This window comes from Oncorhynchus keta, chromosome 26 (assembly GCF_023373465.1).
Source record: "Oncorhynchus keta strain PuntledgeMale-10-30-2019 chromosome 26, Oket_V2, whole genome shotgun sequence".
NCBI classification, from domain to species: domain Eukaryota; kingdom Metazoa; phylum Chordata; class Actinopteri; order Salmoniformes; family Salmonidae; genus Oncorhynchus; species Oncorhynchus keta.
In genome coordinates this window covers 37900870-37914871 of record NC_068446.1, presented here as the reverse complement: position 1 = coordinate 37914871, position 14002 = coordinate 37900870, and the positions used below count along the sequence as shown (strand labels likewise).

General features: G+C 45.5%; 1 protein-coding gene across 5 annotated transcripts in view; it reads right to left on the bottom strand.

Annotated features, from left to right (window-relative positions):
* LOC118359347 (pleckstrin homology domain-containing family A member 7-like) overlaps window positions 1-14002 on the bottom strand; it is a 212284-nt gene that overhangs the window by 50895 nt on the left and 147387 nt on the right. For all 5 annotated transcript variants that reach the window (XM_052480703.1, XM_052480701.1, XM_052480702.1 and 2 more), the window contains 2 exons: window positions 13677-13777; window positions 2328-2509 (listed from right to left, as the gene is read on the bottom strand). In XM_052480703.1, coding sequence (XP_052336663.1) covers window positions 2328-2509; window positions 13677-13777 — 283 coding nt within the window. The remainder of the gene's footprint in view (window positions 1-2327; window positions 2510-13676; window positions 13778-14002) is intronic.

Sequence of the window (14002 nt, the reverse complement as noted above, 5' to 3'; positions counted from 1 at the left end):
GCTCCAGGATGGCTCATCAAATACAGAGCTCCAGGGTGGCTCATCAAATACAGAGCTCCAGGATGGCTCATCAAATACAACGCTCCAGGGTGGCTCATCAAATACAGAGCTCCAGGATGGCTCATCAAATACAGAGCTCCAGGATGGCTCATCAAATACAGAGCTCCAGGATGGCTCATCAAATACAGAGCTCCAGGATGGCTCATCAAATACAGAGCTCCAGGATGGCTCATCAAATACAGAGCTCCAGGATGGCTCATCAAATACAGAGCTCCAGGATGGCTCATCAAATACAACGCTCCAGGATGGCTCATCAAATACAGCGCTCCAGGATGGCTCATCAAATACAACGCTCCAGGGTGGCTCATCAAATACAGAGCTCCAGGATGGCTCATCAAATACAACGCTCCAGGGTGGCTCATCAAATACAGAGCTCCAGGATGGCTCATCAAATACAGCGTGATACCTAGCCTAGACTAGACAGAGATAACTAGCCTAGACAGGGATACGCTATCTTAGACTAGACAGTGATACCTAGCCTAGACTAGACAGAGATACTCTAGCCTAGACTAGACAGAGATACTCTAGCCTAGACTAGACAGAGATACTCTAGCCTAGACAGAGATACTCTAGCCTAGACTAGACAGAGATACTCTAGCCTAGACTAGACAGAGATACTCTAGCCTAGACTAGACAGAGATACTCTAGCCTAGACTAGACAGAGATACTCTAGCCTAGACTAGACAGAGATACTCTAGCCTAGACTAGACAGAGATACTCTAGCCTAGACTAGACAGAGATACTCTAGCCTAGACTAGACAGAGATACTCTAGCCTAGACTAGACAGAGATACTCTAGCCTAGACTAGACAGAGATACCTAGACTAGACTAGACAGAGATACCTAGCCTAGACTAGACAGAGATACCTAGACTAGACTAGACAGAGATACCTAGACTAGACAGAGATACCTAGACTAGACTAGAAAGAGATACCTAGACTAGACTAGACAGAGATACCTAGACTAGACTAGACATAGATACCTAGACTAGACATAGATACCTAGACTAGACAGAAATACCTAGACTACACAGAAATACCTAGACTAGACAAGACAGAAATACCTAGACAGAGATACCTAGACTAGACAGAGATACCTAGACTAGACTAGACTAGACAGACATACCTAGACTAGACTAGACAGACATACCTAGACTAGACTAGACAGACATACCTAGACTAGACTAGACAGAGATACCTAGACTAGACTAGAAAGAGATACCTAGACTAGAAAGAGATACCTAGACTAGACTAGAAAGAGATACCTAGACTAGACTAGAAAGAGATACCTAGACTAGACTAGAAAGAGATACCGTAGCCTAGACTAGACAGAGATACCGTAGCCTAGACTAGACAGAGATACCTAGACGAGACAGAGATACCTAGACTAGACAGAGATACCATAGACTAGACGGAGATACCCTAGACAAGACAGAAATACCTAGACTAGACAGAGATACCCTAGCCTAGACTAGACAGAGATACCTAGACTAGACTAGAATTCTTTCCAATGTGTCAAGTAATTATATTTTTGTTTTCTCATTATTTGGTTGGGTCTAATTGCTGTCCTAGGGCTCTGTTTGTGGACCAGATTGCTTAGGGGACTCTTCTCAAGGTGCATCTCTTTGTGATGGCTGTGTTATGGAAAGTTTGGAAATTGCTTATTTTTAGGCGGTTGTAGAATTTAACGTCTCTTTTCTGGATTTTGAAAATTAGCGGGTCTAGGCCGAATGCTCTGAATGCATTATTTGGTGTTTGACGTTGTACACAGAGGATATTTCTGCAGAATTCAACATGCAGAGTCTCAATTTGCAGGCTGTCTGTCTGTCTGGCTCTCTCTCTCCAGCAGAGAGACAGAGCTGCAATCTCTTGGGCTCTGTGTGGGTGTTTGTTTATGTACCAATGCAATTTGTGAGCATGGTGAATGCACTCTCTGCTGCAAAGGCATACACACGCATCGACACTCACAATCAATGAGACTGACAGACTGGCAAACAAATGTGTCTCTCTTTCCCCAGACAGACATATTCAGAGAGACACGGAGTTAAGAATTGCCACGCACGCACCAGTCTCTCACTCACTCACTCACTCACTCACTCATAAAAGTGCAAATTCCCAGGCAGCGTACCTCTTGGTTCCATGGTGAACTTTCCCCTAGGTACAGATCTAGAGATCAGCTTCCCCTCCCCAGATATGAACCTTAACCATTGGTGGGCATAATGCTAAACTGACCCAGGATCTAGGCCAGGGCCACTTTAACGACAACTACCTCTTGAGGCTGGCGGTGTGGTTCTGCATCAGCGCCGCCTGGTTCATGGCCTTCACCCAGCCGTTCATGTCTTCTTGTGTGTCGGCGCTGAAGAAGTAGGTCCGCATGCCGCTGTGCTCCGCCTGCGAGCCAATCACAGAGCTCCGGTTGTAAATATATGAGCGCATGCCTGTGTGGCTGGCCTATGGGAGAGGAGAGAGGGAGGGTCAGAGTAAGGAAGAGTGATGGATGTGGGATCAGGCCAAAGGGGTAGATAGCAGGGTTGGGGTCAGGGTCAGTTGAGTTTTGCCTACTATTTTTTCAATGAACTGAATTGAGAACTGAATTGAGAACTGAATTGACCCCAACCCTGGTAGAGATGGATAAAGAAGTGTTGAACAATTAAAAGAGACAGGGACATTAACCAATGTCTGCCCATGGAGACAAACACGTTCAAGTCAGCCAATAGAGAGAAAGAGAGACGTCAGCATCAGTCAATACAAACACAAACATATCCGTGTTGGCCAATATAGAAACTGAGATACTATAAGGACCAGCCAATAGACATAGAGACAAGAGGCCAGCCAATTGAGAATGGAGAAAGACATCCAGACTGACCAATGGACAAAGAGCAGCATGAGTGACATAACAAAATAATATCAAGGTCCTATATCAAGGTCCTATCCAACCCACAACAGAGGACACTGTAAGCCAATCAACAAGAAGTAAGCCTAGAAAGAGCCATTGTGACATGGCCATACCAACATGCTGCTGAATTGTTTGTACTTCTGTTTATACATACATGTCTTATGCTGGTCTTTATGGCTTGTTCTGATTCTCCACATGTTTCCTAAAGTGTGCACTTGAAGACTTCCCATCATGGATTTAACAATGGTGGGGAAACCACATACAGTCAACGTTTCCACCAATCCAATGTGTTTAAAATCCATGACAGGGAGTATGCAAGTGCACACTTTAGGAGAAGGATGGCAAATCAGGACTCCAATCAGTCCACATCCCTATGGCTGACTTCATCCAGAAGTGTGCACTTGTTCACTCCCCCTCATGTATTTACAAGCATTGGATTGGTGCAAGCATAGTTGGGAGGGAGTTTCTACCATATTCTACCAGTCTGTTCCTTTTAAATACATTTTTTACATTTTATTTTAATTTTACCTTTATTTTACTAGGCAAGTCAGTTAAGAACAAGTTCTTATTGTCAATGACAGCCTAGGAACAGTGGGTCAACTGCCTGTTCAGGGACAGAACGACAGAAGTGAGCTCGGGGATTCGAACTTGCAACCTTTCGGTTACTAGTCCAACACTCTAACCACTAGGCTACCCTGCCGCCCCGTGAGGGGAAGAGTAGACCAGTCTAGTGAGGGGAAGAGTAGACCAGTCTAGTGAGGGGAAGAGTAGACCAGTCTAGTGAGGGGAAGAGTAGACCAGTCTAGTGAGGGGAAGAGTAGACCAGTCTAGTGAGGGGAAGAGTAGACCAGTCTAGTGAGGGGAAGAGTAGACCAGTCTAGTGAGGGGAAGAGTAGACCAGTCTGGTGAGGGGAAGAGTAGACCAGTCTAGTGAGGGGAAGAGTAGACCAGTCTGGTGAGGGGAAGAGTAGACCAGTCTGGTGAGGGGAAGAGTAGACCAGTCTGGTGAGGGGAAGAGTAGACCAGTCTGGTGAGGGGAAGAGTAGACCAGTCTGGTGAGGGGAAGAGTAGACCAGTCTGGTGAGGGGAGAGTAGACCAGTCTGGTGAGGGGAAGAGTAGACCAGTCTGGTGAGGGGAAGAGTAGACCAGTCTGGTGAGGGGAAGAGTAGACCAGTCTGGTGAGGGGAAGAGTAGACCAGTCTGGTGAGGGGAAGAGTAGACCAGTCTGGTGAGGGGAAGAGTAGACCAGTCTGGTGAGGGGAAGAGTAGACCAGTCTGGTGAGGGGAAGAGTAGACCAGTCTGGTGAGGGGAAGAGTAGACCAGTCTGGTGAGGGGAAGAGTAGACCAGTCTGGTGAGGGGAAGAGTAGACCAGTCTGGTGAGGGGAAGAGTAGACCAGTCTGGTGAGGGGAAGAGTAGACCAGTCTGGTGAGGGGAAGAGTAGACCAGTCTAGTGAGGGGAAAAGTAGACCAGTCTGGTGAGGGGAAGAGTAGACCAGTCTAGTGAGGGGAAAAGTAGACCAGTCTAGTGAGGGGAAGAGTAGATCAGTCTAGTGAGGGGGAGTAGACCAGTCTAGTGAGGGGAGAGTAGACCAGTCTAGTGAGAGGAAAAGTAGACCAGTCTAGTGAGGGGAAGAGTAGATCAGTCTAGTGAGGGGAGAGTAGACCAGTCTAGTGAGGGGAGAGTAGACCAGTCTAGTGAGGGGGAGTAGACCAGTCTAGTGAGGGGAGAGTAGACCAGTCTAGTGAGGGGAAGAGTAGATCAGTCTAGTGAGGGGAGAGTAGATCAGTCTAGTGAGGGGAGAGTAGACCAGTCTAGTGAGGGGAGAGTAGACCAGTGCACACTTTGGAAGATAAAGCCCTTTGGGGGTCAACTCTGTCTTCTTGTCTATTGAGAAGCAAATCTTCTGAGCTGAGAGGGTTTTAGTTAGAAGATGGCCATCACTGCAAAAGGCAATTAGTGAGGCAATCACTCATGTCCTCACCATTATGTAGCAAATAAGAGCCAATCTATCTGGGGTGTATTCACAAGGATTCAATTGGAGGGTAATGGGCTGAAATGGGGAGGGACCAACCTACATTTGTCCAATAAGTAACACTTGTTTTTTAGTTAATCAGTTGCAAAACATTTTGCTACGGATCCAACATTCGTCCTTTAGTCCAGGGCTCTTCAACTCTGACCCTATGAGTGCCGGAGCCTGTTGGGTTTCTGTTCTACCTGATAATTAACCCTACGAGTGCCAGAGCCTGTTGGGTTTCTGTTCCACCTGATAATTAACCCTATGAGTGCCGGAGCCTGTTGGGTTTCTGTTCTACCTGATAATTAACCCTATGAGTGCCGGAGCCTGTTGGGTTTCTGTTCTACCTGATAATTAACCCTATGAGTGCCGGAGCCTGTTGGGTTTCTGTTCTACCTGATAATTAACCCTATGAGTGCCGGAGCCTGTTGGGTTTCTGTTCCACCTGATAATTAACCCTATGAGTGCCGGAGCCTGTTGGGTTTCTGTTCCACCTGATAATTAACCCTATGAGGGCCGGAGCCTGTTGGGTTTCTGTTCCACCTGATAATTAACCCTATGAGTGCCGGAGCCTGTTGGGTTTCTGTTCCACCTGATAATTAACCCTATGAGTGCCGGAGCCTGTTGGGTTTCTGTTCTACATGATAATTAACCCTATGAGTGCCGGAGCCTGTTGGGTTTCTGTTCTACCTGATAATTAACCCTATGAGTGCCGGAGCCTGTTGGGTTTCTGTTCTACCTGATAATTAACCCTATGAGTACCGGAGCCTGTTGGGTTTCTGTTCTACCTGATAATTAACCCTATGAGTGCCGGAGCCTGTTGGGTTTCTGTTCCACCTGATAATTAACCCTATGAGTGCCGGAGCCTGTTGGGTTTCTGTTCTACCTGATAATTAACCCTATGAGTGCCGGAGCCTGTTGGGTTTCTGTTCTACCTGATAATTAACCCTATGAGGGCCGGAGCCTGTTGGGTTTCTGTTCTACCTGATAATTAACCCTATGAGGGCCGGAGCCTGTTGGGTTTCTGTTCTACCTGATAATTAACCCTATGAGTGCCGGAGCCTGTTGGGTTTCTGTTCTACCTGATAATTAACCCTATGAGGGCCGGAGCCTGTTGGGTTTCTGTTCTACCTGATAATTAACCCTATGAGTGCCGGAGCCTGTTGGGTTTCTGTTCTACCTGATAATTAACCCTATGAGTGCCGGAGCCTGTTGGGTTTCTGTTCTACCTGATAATTAACCCTATGAGTGCCGGAGCCTGTTGGGTTTCTGTTCCACCTGATAATTAACCCTATGAGGGCCGGAGCCTGTTGGGTTTCTGTTCCACCTGATAATTAACCCTATGAGTGCCGGAGCCCGTTGGGTTTCTGTTCCACCTGATAATTATCCCTATGAGTGCCGGAGCCTGTTGGGTTTCTGTTCTACATGATAATTAACCCTATGAGTGCCGGAGCCTGTTGGGTTTCTGTTCTACCTGATAATTAACCCTATGAGTGCCGGAGCCTGTTGGGTTTCTGTTCTACCTGATAATTAACCCTATGAGTACCGGAGCCTGTTGGGTTTCTGTTCTACCTGATAATTAACCCTATGAGTGCCGGAGCCTGTTGGGTTTCTGTTCCACCTGATAATTAACCCTATGAGTGCCGGAGCCTGTTGGGTTTCTGTTCTACCTGATAATTAACCCTATGAGTGCCGGAGCCTGTTGGGTTTCTGTTCTACCTGATAATTAACCCTATGAGGGCCGGAGCCTGTTGGGTTTCTGTTCTACCTGATAATTAACCCTATGAGGGCCGGAGCCTGTTGGGTTTCTGTTCTACCTGATAATTAACCCTATGAGTGCCGGAGCCTGTTGGGTTTCTGTTCTACCTGATAATTAACCCTATGAGTGCCGGAGCCTGTTGGGTTTCTGTTCTACCTGATAATTAACCCTATGAGTGCCGGAGCCTGTTGGGTTTCTGTTCTACCTGATAATTAACCCTATGAGTGCCGGAGCCTGTTGGGTTTCTGTTCTACCTGATAATTAACCCTATGAGTGCCGGAGCCTGTTGGGTTTCTGTTCTACCTGATAATTAACCCTATGAGTGCCGGAGCCTGTTGGGTTTCTGTTCCACCTGATAATTAACCCTATGAGTGCCGGAGCCTGTTGGGTTTCTGTTCTACCTGATAATTAACCCTATGAGTGCCGGAGCCTGTTGGGTTTCTGTTCCACCTGATAATTAACCCTATGAGTGCCGGAGCCTGTTGGGTTTCTGTTCTACCTGATAATTAACCCTATGAGTGCCGGAGCCTGTTGGGTTTCTGTTCTACCTGATAATTAACCCTATGAGTGCCGGAGCCTGTTGGGTTTCTGTTCTACCTGATAATTAACCCTATGAGTGCCGGAGCCTGTTGGGTTTCTGTTCCACCTGATAATTAACCCTATGAGTGCCGGAGCCTGTTGGGTTTCTGTTCTACCTGATAATTAACCCTATGAGTGCCGGAGCCTGTTGGGTTTCTGTTCTACCTGATAATTAACCCTATGAGGGCCGGAGCTTGTTGGGTTTCTGTTCTACCTGATAATTAACCCTATGAGGGCCGGAGCCTGTTGGGTTTCTGTTCTACCTGATAATTAACCCTATGAGTGCCGGAGCCTGTTGGGTTTCTGTTCTACCTGATAATTAACCCTATGAGTGCCGGAGCCTGTTGGGTTTCTGTTCTACCTGATAATTAACCCTATGAGTACCGGAGCCTGTTGGGTTTCTGTTCTACCTGATAATTAACCCTATGAGTGCCGGAGCCTGTTGGGTTTCTGTTCCACCTGATAATTAACCCTATGAGTGCCGGAGCCTGTTGGGTTTCTGTTCTACCTGATAATTAACCCTATGAGTGCCGGAGCCTGTTGGGTTTCTGTTCTACCTGATAATTAACCCTATGAGTGCCGGAGCCTGTTGGGTTTCTGTTCTACCTGATAATTAACCCTATGAGTGCCGGAGCCTGTTGGGTTTCTGTTCTACCTGATAATTAACCCTATGAGGGCCGGAGCTTGTTGGGTTTCTGTTCTACCTGATAATTCATTGAACACACCTGGTGTCCCAGGTCTAAGTCAGCCTCTGATTAGAGGGGAACAATGAAACTGTCTTGGAGGTCCAGAGTTGAGTTTGAGGGTCTATGCAAAGGGCCGTGTTTTAAATGGCACCCTATTCCCAATTACTGCACTTCTTTTGATAAGGGCCCTGGTGTGATTTGGAACCAGACGGCAGCCCATGCAAATGCTTTGTAATGAACAGTAATTGAACACAAATTTCTTTCCCTCTTTGATTCATTCATTAAAAATGTATGCAGTTTAATTAACTTTGTGGAGAGGAAGTGGGAAGTGTCTCCGTAAAAGGAAGCAGAGGTGTAATGTAATTTGGGTGCCATTTCTTCATTTGAGTGTTAGTATCTTATTAATGTGGATTTTGCCTGACTCGATGATTGATAGAAACAGGGCTTTTCGAGTTGAGGGTGTTGTTAGTGACACGACAATACTTACAACAGCATACACACATATATTCACACTAACACACACTCCTGCAGGTTGACAGTGTAATACTAAGGCTCTTAGCCCCAGGCAGTGGTTCTGGAAGGTCAGGCCAGAAGGCTGCCTCTCCCCCCTGGGGAGGTCTTAAATCTGCTCCCTGGCTTGGCCCAGCCTAGTCTGGGTTAAGCCTATAGTGTACACTTCCCCTCTCCTAACCATTTGTGGGGGAAATGCAAAACTGACCTGAGATCAGCGTCTAGAGGCAAAGTGCCCCTACTCCATACAGTATAGCAGCAGAAGAGATAACGTAGCTACTGGCCAGGCCACAGTGTAAACCAGCTGTCTAATCCCCCTCACTCACCATCAGCATATTGGTAGTTTATGGTAGCCTCTTCAGTTCGCTGGACAAGCTTCTAGCTGTTACTTAACTAGTTCAATAGCTGGACAAGCTTCTAGCTGTTACTTAACTAGTTCATTGGCTGGACAGGCTTCTAGCTGTTACTTAACTAGTTCATTGGCTGGACAAGCTTCTAGCTATTACTTAACTAGTTCAATGGCTGGACAAGCTTCTAGCTGTTACTTAACTAGTTCATTGGCTGGACAAGCTTCTAGCTGTTACTTAACTAGTTCATTGGCTGGACAAGCTTCTAGCTGTTACTTAACTAGTTCAATAACTGGACAAGCTTCTAGCTGTTACTTAACTAGTTCATTGGCTGGACAAGCTTCTAGCTGTTACTTAACTAGTTCAATAACTGGACAAGCTTCTAGCTGTTACTTAACTAGTTCAATAGCTGGACAAGCTTCTAGCTGTTACTTAACTAGTTCAATAGCTGGACAAGCTTCTAGCTGTTACTTAACTAGTTCATTGGCTGGACAAGCTTCTAGCTATTACTTAACTAGTTCAATGGCTGGACAAGCTTCTAGCTGTTACTTAACTAGTTCATTGGCTGGACAAGCTTCTAGCTGTTACTTAACTAGTTCAATGGCTGGACAAGCTTCTAGCTGTTACTTAACTAGTTCAATGGCTGGACAAGCTTCTAGCTGTTACTTAACTAGTTCAATAGCTGGACAAGCTTCTAGCTGTTACTAAACTAGTTCAATGGCTGGACAAGCTTCTAGCTGTTACTTAACTAGTTCAATGGCTGGACAAGCTTCTAGCTGTTACTTAACTAGTTCAATAGCTGGACAAGCTTCTAGCTGTTACTAAACTAGTTCATTGGCTGGACAAGCTTCTAGCTGTTACTTAACTAGTTCATTGGCTGGACAAGCTTCTAGCTGTTACTTAACTAGTTCATTGGCTGGACAAGCTTCTAGCTGTTACTTAACTAGTTCAATAGCTGGACAAGCTTCTAGCTGTTACTTAACTAGTTCATTGGCTGGACAAGCTTCTAGCTGTTACTTAACTAGTTCAATAGCTGGACAAGCTTCTAGCTGTTACTAAACTAGTTCAATGGCTGGACAAGCTTCTAGCTGTTACTTAACTAGTTCAATGGCTGCCCTGTTGTTCATAGGTGGATGTACAGCACATGCTCGCCTACACCCTCACTGTCTTGTACAGCTAACCTTCTGGGGACACACAATTCACTCCCATTGAAAATCGTATTTTCCCTAAACCTAACCAATACTCTTACTTTAACCCTAAAACTAACACTAGCTCCTAACCCTTAACGTAATTCTAAACCTAACACTAATTCTAACCTTAACCATAAACCCCTTAGAAATAGCATTTGACCTCATGGAGACCAATAAAACGTCCCCAGTTGATCAAATCTTTGTTTGTTTACTATTCTTGTGTGGACTTCTGGTCCCCACAATAATATTTAAAAACACTGACACACACACAATCTTTCTATACCATCTGCTACCCTGTAACTTTCCAATAACTGCTGTGTCTTTTCAGACCAATATAAGTATGTGCAGACACAGAACTACACAAGGCCTGGTCTCCAATAACAGCCCTAACCACAGCCTCTTCACTGTAGCAAGAATGCAGAGTGGGACATTCAGCACCGTGTGACCGTCACACCTCCACTGCTCACCCTGGGCAAGTCTCTCTCCCGCTCTCCCTCCTCCTCACAAATAGCCTGTAGTCCCAGACAGGAAGGCTAAAAATATCAGCAGTCCTATTCTTCCTCTCCCCAGCCCCTCAGACAAGCAGGCCTTTTTTTTGTCCCTTCTTTCTAAATCCATTATATTCCAGGTCAGCATAGGGCCTGGGTCACGTCCCAAATGGGAGCCTATTCCCTACATAGTGCACTACTTTTGACCAGAGCCCAATCAAAAGTAGTGGACTATGTAGGGGCTAAGGTGTCATTGGTACGTTGCTCTGGTCTCTAAACTGAGAACAAAAACTCAAACTCTCACATAGAAATACGTTTACCTCCAATCAATACATGACTTGTTCAAATATGTTCCGGAATCCACCATGTTGAACAGTTTCTACTCGTCTGCATAATGGAAATGAAGATTGGAACTGTATAGGATGTGAATATTGTGTTTAATAAATGTCCCAATTTGGTTTGTGTTGCCTTGACAACTATTATTGCTTGACTAGGGCCATAGGAGTCAGCTAGACAACACAAACATGTGATTCCAGAACAGCAGGCATTTGAGGAGAACATAAATATTATTCCACTGAAATAAAAATCTATCAAATAGTCAATCCTCCTCCATGAGTGGCATGTTGGATATGAGAGCAAACAGAAGAAATATGAAGGTTTAGCCAACACACATAACGAGGTATGAGCAATGAGATCATACAAGAAGGAGAGAACAGACTAAATGGAGTAACCAAGACACAGTCTCCAAACAAGCATGCTCCAAACAATAAGAACCATATACACACAGTCGTGGTATAGATTTCCTATTGTCTGGCAAATTACATGGCAAAAGCAGTAACTGTAGTACAAGTGGTTGAGAGGCCAGTACCTATTTATGAGTGGACGGTGAACTTGTGTTTCATTGGACGACCTCGCACACTCACAGGGGTCCCAGTGAGGCAGCCCACCAATCGGAACAAGAGAGGGAACAGAGTTCAGCGAATAGGGGACAGGGGGTCACCAGCCTCCTAGCTAGGTTGGTTGCCTCAACAGTAGAGGGGAGGGGTGGGAAAGGGAGGTTCTAACCATGGGGAAATATTTTTTTGGGATGAAATAGTAGTACTAACTCACGGTAGTGTTGAATGGTTGCAGCACAAACAAACTGACAGGAGAACAGAAAACAGACATGTACAACAGTTCCAGTCCAACCTCCTTTCCCCCTCCTAATCATTTCACATTGAGATATGGACCAGCTTGTATGTATTGGTAGCCTGAGAGTGACTAGCTTCATTGGTTAGTAAAGAATGCTGGCCTTCATGTACATGACCACCCTGTTCTGCCTATAGGGTAGTCTCTTGCAGGGTAACTAGGGTTACAGGTATTAACGGGGGAGGGGGCACTACTCCTGACATTATCCCAGCTCTTCTGTGGCACCAACAGAATCTTGGAACAGAACGTAGAAAACACATGCAAGCCATTCTCTATGGGACTCTGGCTAACACACACACACACACACACACACACACACACACACACACACACACACACACACACACACACACACACACACACACACACACACACACACACACACACACACACACACACACACACACACACACACACACACACACACACACACACACACACACACACACACACACAGCAGTGTGACAGAATACATGAGTTCAGCAGCTCAATAAAACCTGTCTTTGATAAGGGCTTGGAGCAGATTACCGAGCCATTCCAGGGTCAATTCCAACCTGACCAGCCCAGATCTCCACTCCGCCTTCAACTGCATTTAGCCTGTTAGAGTGCAACTGCAAACTGGGTCATAAGAGTCTTTCTCACTGCAGCAGCTTGAGTCAACAGTGGCGTTAGCAGTAAACAACAAACATAAACAGTAAACAACAACCATCGACAGTAAACAACATCCATCGACAGTAAACAACAACCATCGACAGTAAACAACAACCATCGACAGTAAACAACAACCATAAACAACAACACCGCCAGATGATGAACCAACTACAACAGGACAACCGGATAGCAGTGCTCCTAGGGCCCCAAAATTCCCAGGTTCTCTCAAAATCCTGGTGGGAAGATTCCCAGAATCAGGAGGGAATAAGCAGTAAAATCAGGAAAGTTAGCAGACTTTCCCAACCCTACTGACAGCAGTGTTCCTCAACTCTGGACTGTCCTTGGGTAACACCAAGAATGCACAATTTTGTTCCAGCCCAGCACAAGCATACCTTGTTCAAATAATGAGGGGTTAGATGATTAGGAATGAAATAGAATCAGGTGTTCCTGCGATGGGCTAGAGTTGAGGAACACTGCCTTGGGGACTCAACAGGTTTGACCTGCGGGGGTCTGGGTAGGGAGGAAACATTGAATCAATGCCAACAGCCAGAGGGGCAGGAGAGACTGGGGGACATTACTAGGAGACACTGGTCTATATTATACCTGCCGTCTGGCATACAGTCAAGAGACTGAAACTTAAACCCCCATCGACTCAGCATGACAAAAGAGGCAAGCCTGTATGTAGTGTGGAAAGAAATGTCACAGAACCACACTGGCTTCCTGTGGGAATGAAACCACTAGCAGAGAATATTAGAGAAAGATGTGCTTAATCTAGAACCAGATATACAGCTAGAAGCTCAGCCTCTGTCACCGATATAACTCTGTGTCATAGCAGGTAGGATGTCCTAAAATGTACACCGTGTTCTAGGTCTGTAGAGAAAACCTATGGTTAGAAACAAGGCATTTTTTATAAATCTAGTGTCTTCATTTAATAGACAAGCATATTACAAAGTGATCAAAACAGAAAATCATCAATAGCCAATGGTTGGGAGGATGGATGCAGTTAAATATCTGATTGGATATTTTCAATCCTTGATTGAGAGAATTCTTCTTGTGAGCATAGTGACCTCACGGTGATGCACTGCCTCTAAGCCATCGGTTGGTCAAATTGCAGTCAATATGAAGCAGAGTCCATATGTGTCAGTCCACAAAATGCTAGTGTTAAGTAAATGCAAAACAGTTGGCTGTATTTTTAACAGTAGGCATAAATATTAACCTGTGAAACATACAACATAAAGCAATAGAACATTTAATTAGATATAAAATAAAGAAAAAAATCATAAAAAGATAAACTCTTGGTCGTACCTTGAAGGCGTACTTGCGGATGATGTGGTCTTCAGGTTCCACGGCTGAGATGACATAGCTGGGCAGAGGAATACTACCCAGGACTGACTCTTCCCTACTGTCTGTTAGCAGAGACAGAGGGAGAGATAGAAAGAGGTGGGAGATAGAGAGATGAAGGGCAGAGAAATGTCACTTACAGCCCACTAGTAACATTTCCCTTCTCCATCACTATAGTCCCCCCACATGGCAGAAAAACCAGTCAATCACCCCTGTCCCTTTCATAGCCCTCCTCCACCACTATAGTCCCCCCACATGGCAGAAAAAAACAGTCAATCACCCCACTTTCA